Source organism: Equus przewalskii, chromosome 3 (genome assembly GCF_037783145.1).
Source record: "Equus przewalskii isolate Varuska chromosome 3, EquPr2, whole genome shotgun sequence".
Lineage (NCBI taxonomy): Eukaryota > Metazoa > Chordata > Mammalia > Perissodactyla > Equidae > Equus > Equus przewalskii.
This window is the reverse complement of record NC_091833.1, coordinates 87,525,135-87,543,601: the sequence shown is the minus strand read 5'-3', so window position 1 is coordinate 87,543,601 and position 18,467 is coordinate 87,525,135. Positions and strand designations below refer to the sequence as shown.

At 36.9% G+C, this 18,467-nt stretch overlaps 1 protein-coding gene across 12 annotated transcripts in view; it reads right to left on the bottom strand.

Annotated features, from left to right (window-relative positions):
- Positions 1-245: 245 nt before the first annotated feature.
- PDS5A (PDS5 cohesin associated factor A) overlaps positions 246-18,467 on the bottom strand; it is a 165,054-nt gene continuing 146,832 nt past the window's right edge. For 6 of the 12 annotated variants that reach the window (XM_070615115.1, XM_070615112.1, XM_070615117.1 and 3 more), the window contains exons 32-33: positions 9,466-9,818; positions 246-2,919 (exon numbers count right to left, since the gene is read on the bottom strand). In XM_070615115.1, the coding sequence (XP_070471216.1) occupies positions 2,916-2,919; positions 9,466-9,818 (357 nt within the window). In that variant the 3' untranslated portion in view covers positions 246-2,915. Of the gene's footprint in view, positions 2,920-3,972; positions 4,316-9,465; positions 9,819-18,467 lie in introns of those variants that run through there. The other 6 variants (XM_070615109.1, XM_070615106.1, XM_070615111.1 and 3 more) reach the window with 1 other exon arrangement.

The window sequence follows — 18,467 nt, the reverse complement described above, 5'->3', positions numbered from 1 at the left end:
CCTTTATGTTTTTAGGTTAAAAAACAACTTCTACAGTTTCCCAAATGTCCATCAGAATTTATCATCGATTATGTTCTCCCTCACTGTAAGCCAGATCAGAGTAGGTAGCCAGAAAGTTTGAAGGTGGCATTTGGTTTCTACGAGGATATGCAGACTCCAGAAATTAAACAGAAAATATGCAGACATTTTATCAGCTTGTGACATACCAAGGGGTACATGAATATTCAGGGCTCCACACTACTATGTAATGCTGCATTTCTTGGTTTTATTTGAAACAATGCATATTTTTAGCATTTTATGGTAGGATTTTACACTTGTCATTTACACAAATTACAAGGTTCTGCTTCAAGTCTTTAAAAAAATTTTAAAAATTCAGCCCATGTGCAGCACAATATGCAAAACTACTTTACATTATACACACTTTTTATCAAAGGAGATACAAAATTCTGGCTTGTAGTTTTAGACAAATACAAGAAGCTTCAAACTAGACACAAAGGGTTAACATTAATTCTCAAATATAAGTCTGCACTTTGTGTTGTATTTCTCTGAGATACGAATACCAAATTCCTAAGGGATTTTACTTTTTCCTTTTTCAAAGGAAAAATGACAAATTTCCCTTAAACAAGTCCCTCCACATCAGCTCAATCTTTCCTATCATCCTATTCTCCCTTCCCTTAGTGCCAGACATGTTATAAAATCATGAGTGGGCCAGTTACATGTGTATGCGGACCAGATCCTTTCAGCTAACTCCTCTCCTGCAATAATCTCAGCAGCCATAAACTGATGCAAATGGTTCTGCTACATTATGTTGAATATGACTGAACACTATGTAATCTCTCAGCTGTGGTGCTGAGTAATTATCAAAAGGAGTTAAGAGAGAAAGAAGTTCCCTACAGGTGTGCTTCTTATTGGTGACCAATTGGTGGCCTTAAGAACCAAGCTGTCTGATGCTAAGGGAACTTTAAAATCTTTCTAAATAGAACGTGCCCACTGATTGCTTGAGGGACTTCTCGGATGCTTATGCATAGATATTCTTCTTCAGCATGTTGGAGGCAATGTTTTTTTTATACTTTCCTTCTAAAGGGTTAGGAAGAGGCAATAAGGAAGAGTAGGGCTGTTTCTGCCCTTTCAAAAGATACTGTTTTCTGTCACTGGTATCCATTGTTCCCTAATCATCATGATACCTAAATGTGTGTATATGCATATTTAAAAGAACTACCCATTTTTCACTCAGTCAATATACAGCCAACTCTTGATTATCTATGAGAACATAAGTGACATTTACTACCAGCAAATTTTCGCATTAACATAACCATCCTTTTTTGTCACAGCTCACATTCACTGTTTGTACATCCCATGTAGACTACAGCCTATGAAGACCAAGTTATAATGCAAGCGTCGTTTCCATCCTCTAACCCAGGCTAGGCATGTGTGTGGGAATGGAGTAAGAACACCCAGCTAGGGCTTTGGGAAAGAGCCTACAATGGAGAATGGGGGCAGGCCATAACTCTGAGCGTGAGAAAGGACAAATTTCAAGTTCCTCCTGAATTAGCTCCTGCAGTATGCCTTCATTATTTTAAGTTTATGATTACTGCAAAATTCAAAACCTGAGGCACAGTCACTATTTTATATAGATAATGGAGAGTTGACTGTAATCATGTTCTTTGTTTAATGACATTAGCCCTTTCACATAAAAAAAATTCACAACATATGATAAAAAGATTAAAAAAGACTACCATATGACATCTAGAAGCATTTATTTTATGCAAAAACTTAAATATGAGCATGTGTACACAAAAGTGCACACATTACCTATGCTGAACAATGCCAAGAAGCAATATATTGATGCAACAGTTGTCTTCTAAAATAAACATAAAAACTGAGCCCAGATCGGCAGACAAAAGCAAAACACTTATTTCCCAATAGCACAATGCTGAAATTGATAGCAATCCTAAACACTTCCAACTTTCCTTACAAAGCTGCCAAAGTCCAACTATTTTAAAAAATTGATTTTGTTTTTTTACATCAATAATAAAAATCTGGTGACAAACATTATAAAACCAAATGCTGGACAGTCTTTACTCCTTTAAAATTCCAAATATCCCAACATAATCACAGGAGTAAAAACCACTTTAAAGTGATATGCTTTATGAAACAAACAACAATATGTACATTTATTGCAAATTATATTAAACTAAAATGGAGGGGAAATCAAAATATGAAGTGATATGAAATCAATAATAATTTTAATTATTTTCTCACTCTGATAAAAATCAGAAAGCAACATTTATAAAATTGCCACCACATCACTTTTCATAGCAGGGAACTGAAATCTGTACATCTCATTTTTGCAGAAAAGTAGGCAGGCAGAAAGAATTATACATAAAAGTTTCCAAAAGGAAAAACAAAGAAATATTTAATCTGATCTTTTTTCTTCTAAAAAATTAATTCAGTAGACTTCTATTTTTTTCTTGTGTAACAACGGGAATTCCTGGCTCTAAAATTGATGAATTTTCAGTGTCAGTGTAAGGACATCCTGTTACTTTCTTTAAAATAAAAACTGCAGCATGGAAATTAATGGTGTACTATGCCTTTAAACTCCAGATATGCAGGAACTGGAACCAAGTGTTAAGCAATTTGCTTAATTATTGACTTTTCATAAGAAAAGTCTGGGGGGAAGGGTAGAATAGAGTTGCTTTTAGCCTCTCTCAAGAGTTTCTGCTGTACATTTCCATCAAAGACTTGTGGTCATGTGAAAAGAAAGTAATGGTTTCTTTCAGTTTTCAAGGCAGAAAGTGTGTGTTCTGAAGTTAACTTCATTTCTCTTCAGGGACATTTTGAATCCAAGTTTTACAGAAGCTGGAGCCTGCTTCTGTTTGGCCTTCATTTTCTCCCTTTGCAAACGAGTTTTCTTTTTACCTTGGGGATAGAAATAGAAGAAAGCAAAGTTAGAGAAGATGTAAACAGGAAAACAAGCCAAACGAGAATTATTTCATTTCTCTAGTTATCTAAAATCTGAAAATACATTTTTTCATTTTTCACTTGAGACTTTGCTTGGTTTAAGGAATCTTTCCTTAAACTAGATAAAAACAAAATACTAATGAAGATGTTTTTGTTTTCAACCATTAAGTGCTGCTACCCAATGCCTGATTTGCTTTCAACAATAAAAGCTACTTATTTGAAATAACTGTAATTTTTATTACTTTTAAAATGATATTATAGAAGAAAAATTACTGGACACTACGGCAAAATAAGTTTATAAGCAGCAAAATAAGTTCTGACTCCTGAACTGGGTAAACAAATACATTTTGGTATACTATAAAACAAGGAGGAAAATTTAGCTTAATTCTGCTCAGAGTGGAGGAATCCCCTCTGGCCCCATTTGCCTGGTAGGGAGGGAAACTCTGATCTCTGGAAGCATGAGGGAGTGGGATAGGTCCGTCTCTTTCTCTTCTCCCCTTACCTACTCCTCTTTGGGAGGAGGAAGAACCTTTTAATAGGTGAGGTGGGTGGGGTCAGGTGAGTATGCTGTGCTTGGCTTCTTCTAGATTTGTTCTCTTTTGCCCCCAAAAGGTGCATTGTGGTGGGCCTGCAGTGGTTCGATTTAGGGGCAAAGCATTAGCAGCCACCGGGCCTAGGTCATTCCACTTTTTTTTTTTTTTTTTTTTTAAGGAAGATTAGCCCTGGGCTAACTACTGCCAATCCTCCTCTATTTGCTGAGGAAGACTGGCCCTGAGCTAACATCCACGCCCATCTTCCTCTACTTTATACATGGGACGCCTACCACAGCATGGCTTTTGCCAAGCAGTGCCACGTCCGCACCCGGGATCCGAACCGGCGAATCCCGGGCCGCCGAGAAGCGGAACATGGGAACTTAACTGCTGCGCCACCGGGCCGGCTCCTCATTCCACATTTTTAATCAGCCATATCAGTATTACGACTGTCTCCTTCTCAACAATTCCAAACTTGGGAGAGAAAGATAAGGGACTTGGTTTACTTATATTCCCAAACCCCAACACTACACATACATTTTATAAAGATAACAGTGGTAAAAAAAAAAAAGATTAAGATTCTTACAGAGACAATTAAATTAACTTGTTATAATATACAAAACAAGTTTAATCATATGCTATCAAAGAGTCCTCTACAAGCTCCCTGCTGCACCTTCAGGACGCTCCCCTTTACTAGCTCTGAGTCCTCAGTCTCTTCCTGGCTGCTCTCCCAGGCTTTTAAACGATCCAGATCACTGGGAGAATTTCCTGGACTTGATTCTATGTCCCAAAGTGAATCGCCATCACTTCCGAGCACTTGGCTTCTGAAAAATTTCATATTATTTTGATAAAAATTCACTTGTTACTCAAAGAATATTCATATCAAACTAATATATGGTAGTTTAACATATGAGGATACACACTCAGGGGCTACTTTAAGATATGAACCCATGTGATGTGAGGAAATTTTCTCAATATACAAATGAACACAGGAAATCAGGAAATTCTTTGCTTAAAAAATAGAAATTTCAAGTTTCTTAACCCTCTACTACTAAGCAAAACATATTAATCCAAAGATGGGAAAACTATAGTCTCTTATCCTATAAATAATTTATTTAAATAAATCCCAAGTTTAAGGACTGTTTCTCTGCTGATGTTTCTTGATAGTCTCTTCTTCGTGGAAGAATTTGACCTTAAGTATGAGCAAAATATACTCAAGGATGAGCAGACCTATAAAAACACATTTTCAATACAAAATGTTTGGAATTATCACTTGGATAATAGCTCAAAAACAGAAAGGAAAACGTGAACTAAACAACTGAAATGATGATCAACCCTTTAACCCAAACTCAGAAAGCTAACATTAATTGTCCAGTTGTTTAGATACTGTTTCCTGACCTTAGTATATGAATAGCTGATTTTTATAAATGTATAGGGTGAACTCAAGAAATTTTCTCAAAATAAGGAACAATTCCAAATGCAGCTCAAAATATAAACAGGAACATTTATTGGATAACACACACTAAATAGCCAAAGGAATACATTTACTGCAAAAATACAGTGGCATCTAAAAATTTTATAGTTAAGTTTACAGGTTAAAATACTCAGCATCAACTCCCAGATTAAGAAGTAAAACGAATGTCAGTAAACTTTTGTACATACTATCTATGTTTTGGTGGAATAAAGTATCCTTAAATTAGTAAATAAAGTATGTAGGAAGCAATCATACTAAATGTAATTATTATTTCGCTAATGTTGTCAGTAAGAGGACCTAGTAAGAGGAATTCTAAAACTACGTCAGTGTAGCAATTCAGATCTGACTCTATGATGCAAGGCCCCTAGGCTATGCTTCGAGTTGTCAGGGCAGTAAGTGAACTGATTCCATCACCCTGGGTTCATCCTTAGCTCACAGATGTGGTGTCTGATGGCTCTCAGGTTTGGCAACCCTATTTCTTCTTTTACTAATTAGCTAATTGCAATTGTAATGGTAATCTTAACAGGATGATTCAAAGTGTGATATTAGCTCTGTATTCAGGATTGTTCCATCACGTGGCTTTAACTTGTGTTTAAGCCTCACCAGGTCTCCGGAAAATACAGGTGGGAGGTCAAAACAATCACAGGTAATACTTGCAGTTAATGAGAAGTCTGTTCAGGATCTTGTAGGAGGTGGAAGCTACAGTTCCACGTGAAATAAAAATAAAGCTGGCACCTTCAGAGGTTTGAACATTCAACGTCTTCTCCTCAAATTGAGGGATAGTTAAAAATATCAGCTGAGTGACAAACAAGTAACTTTATTATTAGTGTGCCTGTCCATTCCATCTTTTGGTGGTAACTACACATTAAAACATCCTTTTACACATTAAGGAGAAAAGCAAACAAATAATAGAGCTCTGAATGTTCATAGTTTAAAAATGTTTCAAAACACTGCTTAAGTTAGACGAGAAACATAAATGCAGCTACCACTGTGAGCAGAGAGGGAGGTGGTTAACAAGGGCTGCACCTAGATTCGAAGCCCCGCTCTGCACAGCACTGGCCAGCTGACCTGAGAAGGTAATCTTTGCAGGTCTAATCTTATTTCTAAAACAAGGTTATACTTGCTTCATAATGATCGTTGGCAAGGCAAATATATGTTCAACAACCTTTCCCTATTATCACTATTATTTCTACTAATACATTTGCCAAGCAGCATGCCAAGTATCTTCCACACATCATTCTACGGAATTTTCACCACAGTCTAACAATGTTCTTAGCATCATGTGCCTTATTTACTCTAAGTTTGCTACTTTCAAGAACATCTGATCTCTCTTTTGTTTTTCTCCTCTCTGATGCTAAATGCAGGGGCTTTTGTTTGCATGTACTCTAAAAGAGGTTAAAAAGATGACTGCAGTTGTCTGGTTTAACCTGTGATTCTTTTAAATAAACTAGCTTTTTAGGTAATAGTTATAAATATGCAAGTAAGTATTTACAAAGCATCCTCTGTTATACCAGTTTTTTGTGCATATAAGTGCCTGTAGAACTAAGACTTAATTTTACCTTAAAAATACAATAGAACATGGTGGTTACAAACTCTGGAGTGACATCACCAGGGTTTAATCCTGACTCCACTATTTATATAAGTAAAGGGACCAAAAACTACATGGACCCTCTATACCTGGATTTCCTCTTTTTTGTAAGTGGAAAAATACACGTTTTAAGGATTTAATAGGTTAATAAAGAGCTCAGAATTGAGCCTGGCTCATCATAAGCACTATATTAGTGTTAGCTATTCTCATGTAGCAATTTCAAAAATTGTAATAAAGTATATATAATGTAAAATTTACCATTTTAACCATTTTTAAGTATACAGTTCAGCGGCATTAAGTACCTTCACATTGTTGTGCAATCACCACCACTCATCTCTAGAACAATTTTATCTTCCAAAACTGAAACTCTGTACCCATTAAACATTAACATCTATTCCCTCCTCCCCCTGCCAGCCACCATTCTATTTTCTGTCTCTATGAATCTGACTACTCTAGGGGTCTCACATATAAGTAGAATCACACTGTATTTGCCATTTTGGGTTTGGCTTATTTCACTTAGAAAAATTTCCTTAAAGTTCATCCATATTGTAGCATATGTCAGAATTCCATTCTGTTTTACACAGTAATTTAAAAATAATTCTTATTCTGTTACCGTATCAGTCAACAAACCTAAAGTGAAAGTTTTCTGCTCTCTTCTGGAGTTGACAAGCTGGGGAAGAATACTCCTTGAGGGCAAGAACCTATCCATTTTGGATACTTTGTGTGTGTGTGTGTGTGAGGAAGACTGTTGCTGACCTAACATCTGTGCCAGTCTTCCTCCAATTGACGTGGGGTGCCACCACAGTGATGCTTGAGAAGTGGTGCTAGACCTGCAACCAGGATTTGAACCTGTGAACCCCAGGCCGCTGAAGTGGAGCACATGAACTTAACCACTATGCCACTGGGATAGCCCCCATTTTGGATACTTTTGTACTGCCAACACCCAGCAAGATGCCTCGCACTCTAATCAGTTAAGGATTTGTTAAAAGAATGAATGAAAAGTACAAGGAGCAATACTGATGTGCCTACAATGCATCAAGTCTATGCAAGAGGACATGATGGACAACACAGAGTTTCTGGAGGAAGTTAGGTTTCGCTGAATAGTTCTCATCAGGATTCCAAGACTAAGTCACAATGCTAGAATTTAAGGGCAGAGTCGTATATTAGCTTTAGAAAAGAACGGAAAAGACACAAGGAAGCCTAGGAGAAAGTTTGAGAATGTACTTCTATGTTTTGTTAATCATGAACTAGTAATCAACCATTCAATCAGAAGTTGGATCTGTTCTATTCTATGAATCAATACAGTACAATGTTATCATGAACATCTAATTTAACCATCTAACTTCACAGAGAATATAAAACCATCACAGAATTCTGTATTTTGGATACCACGCCACCCACTGATCTACTAATTGGCACTCTTAAGACTTCTATAGTACTTTTCACTCTTAAAAGAGACATTTTAAGATTTTAAAGAAGGTCCAATGCCATTTTTGTTTATTTAATGATGTTTGGGCATATGGTGTAGCTAAAAGTAAAGCAATGAGTTTTATAATGCCTTAATTCAGACAAAAAATCTAGTTGCTACTGAAAACATTTTCAGGGTCCAAGTACCTACCTGGACATTTTGGTTAGATGTCAAAACGACAGCTAATAAGAGGTAAGGTGTGGCTAGAATAGAATTCTAGAAACCCTTTAGAAAATTCTGGCAATCTAAGGAAACTTTTGAACTTTTATATAACTGAAAAATTTATTAAGGGGTAAAGCAACTAGAATTCAAAACAATGGTATAACAAAAAACTGAGCATTTATTCTGTGCAAGGCACTTTAAGTGCTTTATATTTATTGATCCATTTAATTCTAAGAATAATCCCTTGAGGAAGGTATTATCACACCGTCTTACTGATGAAGAACAGGAGGCTGAGGCTGAGCATATTTGCCCCCAGTATTGGCTTTCATTACTACACTTATTAGTCCAAAAAACTCGAAATGAGTAGGAGAGAAAAGTATTACTTAGCTCAGGATTGGACCTGCATCTGGGGCCATGAGATGTTGTAAAAGGTACCCAGAGACATTTAAAATATAAGAAAATTTAACAGCCCCAAACTTCAGAATTTCATAAATGGTAATTTAAAAAATAGACTTACAAACACATATGCTTCAGCAACACTGTTCTTTATAAAAATACTGAAGCAGGGTGGTGGGGGTATCCTGAGATGACCAAGCTGGCTCTTTCCTAGAAGGAACTCAGATGCTTCTAGTCTAACTCAGGGGGAGATGAGTTAGGTGTAGGTACACGAGGGGAAAGAAGGGGGTAGGGATAAGTTCTAATTGTTGGTCAAGTTTGGAAGGAGCCAACTTCTAGATCTCCAACTGGGGCACCACTGTTATAGTGCAGAATATCTGAAATCCCAGCCCGAGAATGATCAAAGATGAGCAGCTGTGAGGTTATTTCATTGGGGAGGGTGGGAGAGGGGTCAGTTGTTGACTTATATTAAAATTAATGTAACAAGACGAATTAAAGAGCAGGGTATACTTGTTCATGTGTCATGACTTCTATCTTCTCCATTGGGCGACCTTTGTATCCAAAAGGCAATCCTTTATATTAAGTAAACTCTATGCAACTATGTGAAGAACATCAAGCAAAAGATAACATTGTCCTTGCTAATAAATAGAAATATAAAAACACCATATCCTAAATTAAAAATTAACCGAAGAAAAAAAAAGGAGATCTCTCTTCAAATTCATGTCCTGAAGGTTATGAGATAAACACAAATGACATTAAAACCGACTCAGGAAAACCAGGGCGGTTTTCACTCCCAAAAGCCTGGGTTGTTTAGGGGTGACTGGCACATACTAAGAATAAAATAAAATGTCTAAGTTCAAAGCTCAGAAAGAATAGTGGACATTACCTTTGTAGGTCAATCTGTCTCTCTGCTGGTGCTGCCTTTTTGGCTATGTCTTGCAGTTTGGGTGCTTTGGCATTACCTGCTTCCAAACCCCCAGGGCTTTCCTGACTGACCGCGGCTCTCTTTCTTCCCTTGCTAAGAGGTTTATTTATATCATCATTTTTGGTTGCATTGCCCTGAGATTCAGACTTGGGTCGACGTCCTCTCCTGGGTTTTGAAGGGGCAGGTGGTCCTGATTCATCCACTTTCTCATCTGTTTTTTGTTGGATATTCTCTGTACCAGCTGCTGTTACTGTTCTTTTCTTTCCTCGGTCACTGCTGATGTTGCCCTGGGTAGCCTGATCAGAATTAATCTCCTGAAAGAGAATAAAACACAAATCCTTAAATATCAATGATGTGTACTAGTAGGAAGTAGTCTGAAAGTATTTTAAAGGAATTGGCATTTCAGGGCTTCCAGTTAAGTGCTTACATCCCATTAACAATGTATACTCCTTGAGGGCAGGAACTGAGCATGGTACCTACCATAGGGCTTGGCACATATAATGCATCCTGTAAATGCTTATTAAAATGCACAAGCAGTGGGGAGAGTGACACCAGCATCATGGTGGAGTGAGCTGTTTCCTTAGTCTCTCCCCTACTAAGTTACAAACAAATGGACATTCACTGACCAACAGAGGATCCCTACAAAGCACAGTAGGATGTCTGAGAGATCCACACAACTATACATCTGAAAGTGCGGGTACTTGATCCCCAGGGAGCAGTGGAAGGAGGGGAGTGGATCCTCTTCCCTTCCCCCTCCCCCAGGGGGAGCAATCTAGGTTGTGGGTCCTCACGCAGCAGCAGGCATGTGACTGTAAGAGGTGGCTGGGGAGCAGACAGGCCTCTGTGTGAATGCTTTCACTTTTAGAGTGTCAACCAGGCCTGTGGGAATGCTCCACATCAAGTGGTGTGGCTCAACCACCGTGTGGGTGCCCCCACCAAATGCAGCAGCCCAGGCAAACTGCCCATAGGCGCACAGAGTGGCTCACATGGGCAGGAAAGAAAGCAGCCCTCAACCCCCTGACCCACCTACCACACCAGCTCGGCTAGTGCCTGGCCAAGTCAGCAGATCTGCACCAGAGTGCCTGTGCCTGCTAAACGGCTGTGGCCAGCAGGCAAATGGGGACAGCCCTATTGGCACAACTTCCAGCAGATGTGGTGGGTTGAGAAAACACAGCTCCTGACCTCCCAGCCCAGTGGCAGCAAATGGAATCTGCGACCTGATGCTACCATTATGTGCCACCAAAGGATCAGTTCATCAAACACCATGAAGAACTACACTAACAGTCCAGAGCAGGAGGAAAAATGACTAGTCTCCAGAAACCAAACCTGAACTCACAGAAATTTACAATCTAAATGACAGAGAATTCAAAATAGTTATCATAAGAAACTCAACGAGTTACAAGAAAATCAGAAAGACAGTTCAATGAACTCATGAAAAAAATTAATGAGCAGAAGGAATTCTTCACCAAAGAGACTGAAACTCAAACAAAAAAAACAGAAATTCTGGAGATGAATAACACAATGAATCAGATAAAAAACAATCTAGAAAACTTAAAAAACAAAGCTGATGTTATGGAGGACAGATACATAGAACTGCTTCAGGTAGAGTAGGAGAGAGAACTAACACAAAAAAAATGAAGACAGTCTTCAAGAAATATAGGACTCAACTAGGAAATGCAACATAAGGATTATAGGTATTACAGAGGGAGACAAGAGGGAGAAAGGAGCAGAGAGCTTGTTAAAGAAATAATAGCTGAGAACTTTCCAAACCTGAGGAAGGAACTGGACTTACAAGTAAATGAAACCAACAGAAATCCTAATTACAGCAACACAAAAAGACGTCTCCAAGGCATATAACAGTAAAACTGGCAAAGTCAATGACAAAGAAAAAATATCAAGGCAGCAAGGCAGAAGAAAATAATCTACAAAGGAACCCCTATCAGGCTTTCAGTGGCTTTCTCAGCAAACACATTACAGGCTAGGAGAGATTGGAATAACATATACAAAATACTAAAAGACAAAAATTTTCAGCCAAGAATACTCTATCTAGTGAAACTATCCTTCAGGTATGATGGAGAAATAAAACTTTCCCTGATAAACAAAAGCTGAGGGAGTTCATAACCACCAGACCTTCCTTACAAGAAATGATCAAGGATGCCCTCACACCTGAAACAAAAAGGCAAAGGTTTACAAAGCCTTGAGCAAGGAGATAAATAGACAGACAAAATCAGAAAAGTGAAGCTCTTCATGAGAACAGGTAAGCAAACAGTTAAAACATAAAAGCCAAAAGGAAGGAAAGCATCAAAAATAACTATAAACACTTCATTTTAATTACAAACTCACAATACAAAACAGGATCGTTTGTGACAACTATAACTCAGAAGGGGAAAAGGGAAGGGATGGAACCTGCTTAGGATAACGGAGATAAGAGGCTATCAGAAAATGGACTAGTTCATCTACGAGATCTTTTATACAAACCTCATGGTAACCACTAAACAAAAAATCAGAGCAGAGACACAAATCATAAATTAAGAGAAAACCATCACAGAAAACCACCAACCTGAAATGGCAGTCAGAAATACAAGGGATGAGAAAGAAGGGAAATACAGAACAACCAGAAAACAAGTGATAAAATGGCAGTATTAAGCTCTCATCTATCACTAATCACTCTAAATGCAAAGGGATTTAATTCTCCAATCAAAAGACACAGAGTGGCTGGATGGATTAAAAAACAAGACCCAACAATATGCTGCCTCCAGGAAACACATTTCAGCTCTAAAGACAAACACAGGCTCAGAGCGAAGGGATGGAAGATGATACTCCAAGCAAACGGCAAGCAAGAGAAAGCAGGTGTTGCCATATTCATATCAGACAAAGCAGACTTCAAGACAAAAAAGGCAGTGAGAGCCAAAGAGGGACACTATACAATGATAAAAGGGACACTCCACCAAGAGGACATAACACTTATGAATATATATGCGCCTAACACAGGAGCACCAAGTATATAAAGCAACTATTAATGGACCTAAAGGGAGAAACTGACAGCAACACAATAATAGTAGGGGGCCTCAACACCCCACTTAATCATCCAGACAGAAAGTTAATAAGACATAGTAGACTTAAATGAAAACCTAGACCAGAGGGACTTAATAGATATATATATAGAACATTCCAACCAAAACCAGCAAAATATACTTTCTTCTCAAATGCACATGCAACATTCTCAAAGATATACCATACACTGGGGAACAAGGCAAGCCTCAATAAATTTAAGAAGATTGAAATCATATCAAGCATCTTCTCTGATCACAATGCTATGAAACTAGAAATTAATTACAAGAAAAAGCTAGGAAAGTTACAAATATGTGGATACTAAACAACATGTTATGAACAACCACTGGATCAACGAAGAAATCAAAGGAGAAATTTAAAAATACCTGGAGACAAATGAAAACAAAAATACATCATACCAACTCACGTGGGATACAGCAAAATGGTTCTAAGAGGGAAATTCATAGCAATATAGGCCCACTTGAACAAACAAGGAAAACGTCAAATAAGTAATCTTAAACTACACCTAACAGAACTAGAAGAAGGACAAACAAAGCCCAAAGTCAGCAGAAGGAGGGGAATAATAAAAATTAGAGCAGAAATAAATGAAATAGAGACCAAAAAAGCAGTAGAAAGTTCTAGATCAATGAAACTAAGAGATGGTTCTTTGAGAAGATAAACAAAACTGACTAACCCATACCCAGACTCACTGAGAAAAAGAGAGACAAGGCTCATATAAATAAAATTAGAAATGAAAGAGGAGAAATTACAACAGATACCACAGAAATATAAAGGATTACAGGATAATACTATGAAAAACTATATGCCAACAAATTGGACAATCTAGAAGAAATGGAGAAATTTTGGATTCTTAAAACCTCCCAAAACTGAATCAAGAAGAAATACACAATCTGAATAGAACAACCCCAAGTAAAGAGATTGAAACAGTAATCAAAAACCTCCCCAAAAAATAAAAGTCCAGGACCAGATGGCTTCTCTGGAGTATTCCACCAAACATTCAAAGAAGATTTAATACCTATCCTTCTCAAACTATTCCAAAAAACTGAAGAATACAGAATACTTCCTAACACATTTTACGAGGCCAACATCACTCTGATCCAAAAGCCAGACAAGGACAACACAAAGAAGGAAAATTACAGGCCAATATTACTGATGAACAGAGATGCAAAAGTCCTCAACAAAATATTGGCAAATCAAATACAGACATACATTAAACGGATCATACACTGACCAAGTAGGATTTATACCAGGGACACAGGGATGGTTCAACATCCACAAATCAATCAATGTGATACACCACACTGACAAAATGAGGAATAAAAAAAAATCACATGATCATCTCAATAGATGCAGAAAAAGCATTTGACAAAATCCAACATCCATTTATGATAAAAAACTATCAATAAAATGGGTATAGAAGGAAAGTACCTCAACATAATAGAGGCCATATATGACAAACCCAGAGCCAACATCACACTCAGTGGGGAAAAACTGAAAGTCATCCCTGTGAGAACAGGAAGAAGACATGGGTGCCCACTCTCACCACTCCATTCAACACAGTACTAGAGGTTTTGGCCAGAGCAATTAAGCAAGCAAAAGAAATAAAAAGTGTCCAAATTGGAAAGGAAGAAGTAAAACTCTCCCTGTTTGTGAATGACATGATCCTATGTATAGAAAACCCTAAAGAATCCATCAGAAAACAATTAGAAATAATCAACTACAGCAAAGTTGCAGGGTACAAAATCAACTCACAAAAATCAGTTGCATTTCTATACACTAACAAGGAACTAACAGAATGAGAACTCAAGAATACAATCCCATTTACAATTGTAACAAAAATAAAATATCTAGGAATAAATTTAACCAAGGAGGTAAAAGACCTATACAATAAAAACAATAAGACGTTACTAAAACAAATCAAAGATGACAAAGAAATGGAAAGATAGTTCTTGCACATGGATTGGAAGGTCCATATTTCCTAAAGCGATCTACAGATTCAATGCAATCCCAATCACAATCCCAATGACGTTCTTCATGGAAATAGAATAAATAATCCTGAAATTTATATGGAACAACAAAGACCCTGAATAGCTAAAGCAATCCTGAGAAAAAAGAACAAAGTTGGAGGCATCACAATCCCTGACTTCAGAATGTACTACAAGGCTATAGTAATAAAAACAGCATGGTACTGGTACAAAAACAGACACACAGATCAATGAACAGAATCAAAAGCCCAGAAATAAAACCACACATCTATGGACAGCTAATCTTTGACAAAGGAGCCAAGAACATACAATGGAGAAAGGAAAGTCTCTTCAATAAATGGTGTTGGGAAAAGTGGACAACCACATGCAAAAGAACGCAAGCAGATTATTATCTTATGGCATACACAAAAATTAACTCAAAATGGCTAAATGACTTAAGTAGAAAACCTGAAACCATAAAATTCCTAGAAGAAAACATAGGCAATACACTCTTTGACATTGGTCTTAGCAGCATCTTTTCGAATACCACATCTACTCGGGCAAGGGAAACAAAAGAAGAAATAAACAAATGGGACTTCATCAGACTAAAGAGCTCCTGCAAGGTAATGGAAACCAGGAACAAAACCAAAAGACAACCCACCAACTGGGAGAAAATATTTTTCAAATGATATATCTGATAAGGGGTTAATTTCCAAAATATATAATGAACTCATACAACTCAACAACAAAAAAACAATCCGATCAAAAAATGGGCAGAGGATATGAACAGACATTTTTCCAAAGAAGATATACAGATGGCCAACAGGCACATGAAAAGATGTTCAACATCACTAATCATCAGGGAAATGCTAATCAAAACTACACTTAGATATCACCTTTCACCTGTTAGAATGGTTATAATCACTAACACAAAAATAACAAATGTTGGAGAGGTGTGGAGAAAAGGGAACCCTCATACACTGTTGGGGGGAATGCAAGCTGGTGCAGCCACTATGGAAAATAGTATGGATATTTCTCAAAAACCTAAAAATAGAAATAGCATACGACCCAGCTATTCTACTACTGGGTATTTATCCAAAGAACTTGAAATCAACAATTCTAAGAGATTTATGCACCCCTATGTTCATTGCAGCATTATTCAAAATAGCCAAGATGTGGAAGCAACCCAAGTGCCCCATCGACCAATGAATGAATAAAAAAGATGTGGTGTGTACACACACACACAGGAATAGTAGTCAGCCATAAAAAAGGACAAATTTGTCCCATTTAGAACATGGATGGACCATGAGGGTATTACGTTAAGCCAAATAAGCCAGACAGAGAAAGACAAACACTGCATGATTTCACTCATATGTGGAAGATAAACAAACACATGGATAAAGACAACGGATTAGTGGTTATCAGAGGGGAAGGATGTTGGGGGTTGGGCAAAAGAGGTAAAGGCGCACATATTTATGGTGATGGATAAAAATTACTCTAATGGCGGTGAGCATGATGCACTCTATACAAAAACTGATAACTGAATAACGTATACCTGAAATTACACAATGTTATAAACCATTACAACTTCAATAAAATAACTGAAAAAAACAAAGGGAAAAGATAGATCGGGGGAAAAAAAAAAGCACAGGCAGTATATATAAAATACAGAGAATCTACTTGCTTTTGTTATCACACTCATTCTAAATGAAAAGGTCCTTTTTATTGATGCTAGGCTTTAAATTTATCACTTTTCAAAAAAGGGAAGCCTGTTTTCATAATTCAATATGCTATGTTCCTTCTCTATGATGCATTTAACTATAATAATCTTGGTAGTTCTGTAACACAAAGGTAATTTCTCATTCCACTCATTCACTGTTACTTTTGTCGCTTCTTACTGCATTAGTCCTTAACTTTTCAGTTTTTTCTGAACATTTTCTTTTTTCCTCCTTCTAGTTTAGCATATATATTAATCATATTAAGTCACCTAAAAAGTCAAAGTAATAAGATCCTATTTATAACAGACATAATGGACTTCAGGAGGAATAACAGTTTTCAGAATAAAAGTGACTTCATAGGAATGATATTTCATTGATAAAATTTTAATTGGTTAAAGGGAAACAAAGGACCACTATCATCATTCAAAAAAACAGACTTCTCTTTTCAATTAATTAATTAATTAATTTCCATTTTCCTCAAAATCTTTTCAGAATGACCAGGGAAAGAATTATAAATCTTCATGTTTCAAGAAAATTTACTTAAATAAAAACTCATGAAAGTATTAATTTAAGTGAGAAAATCTACTTTTCAAATCAGTGTTTCATTTTCAGGTTTACTTTAATGTTAATCATTATAAGAGGATGGATAATACATAATAAAGGAACAAGAGTAAGGTGATCCACCAAGAATTAAACTGTAAAACAATACACAACGGATCAGAGAAGAGAGATACAAAGTCACCCTGGAGAAAGATGGTGATTCCGGGGAAAACAGGATGGGTCAATAAAGCAAATAAGTACTATTAAACCTGAAGTAGTAATCATTCATTCGACTGAAGGCCTACTAGGTACAGTGGTTGCTAGGCACAGATTTGGGAACAAAACTGAAATTGTTCCTGTCCTCATGCAGATTAGTATGTAGATGACTAATTTTTAAAAGAGCAAATAAACATTTAGATACAAATTACCCTAACTGTTAAGAGACGAAAGAACAGAGCATTCTGAAAAAATCAAAGGAAGCATCAATTTCTAATTGGTTCTTTTGGAGAATTATTTAAACAATATCAAAGTAGAACCCATCATATGAAAGCTGAAGTATTCTAGACAGAGGAAAGAGGCAGCATAAAGCACCTGAAGAGGGAAAGAGCTTGAAAGATTTAAGGACCTTGAGCCATAAGGAATGACAGGCGACTGGTGTAAGATAATGCAGGAGAAGCAGCATGGGCCAGATCACGAATGCCTTATAGGATATGTTAAGAAATTTGATTTTATTCTAAGTGCTAACGAAAGTCATTGAAGGACTATAAATAGAGGACAAATATAATTCAAATTATATTTTAAAAAGATCAAATTGGCTGCTATATGGTGACTGGATTGGAAGGGAGCAAGAACGTTAACAAGAGATAAAAGTAGGATGGCATCAGAAATTGAGTTAGACCAAAAAAAAAGATAATTTAAAAATAGGCAAATATGAACTGGCAATTCAGAAGAGAACATCCAAGTGGTTAACAAAAATACTGGTAGTTAGAGAAATGCAAATTAAAACAATAGTAGGGCATTAGTTTTGATACTTCATACTGAAAAATTTCAAAAGAACTATAAAAGCTGTTGCTGTTGGGTATGTAGAGTAAAAGGTACTCACATACTCTACTGGTAGAGATGTCAAGGGTTCCAATTTTTCAAGAAAGCAGTACGGAAATATCTACAATCTGTAATACATTTACTCTGACTCAGCAATCTCACTACTAGGAACTTAGCCAATAGAAATAAAATCTATAAAGAATATTTAATGCAACATTGTTTGTAGTGGCAAAAAAGGGGAAAGCAAGTATTTATGTATATAAACACGTGAAAATGATAAGACTGTAGAGGAAAAAAAGAACACAGATTAGGCTGTTTAAAACAAACAAAAAAAGACCGCATCAAAAATCACACACACATGGGGCTGGTCCCGTGGCCGAGTGATTAAGTTCACGTGCTCCGCTGCAGGCGGCCCAGTGTTTCGTTGGTTTGAATCCTGGGCACAGATATGGCACTGCTCATCAAACCACGCTCAGGTGGTGTCCCACATGCCACAACTAGAAGGACCCACAATGAAGAATATACAACTATGTACCGGGGGACTTTGAGGAGAAAAAGGAAAAAAACAAAATCTTAAAAAAAAAAAAATCATGCACATGATATTTACACACTTACGAACATTATATCC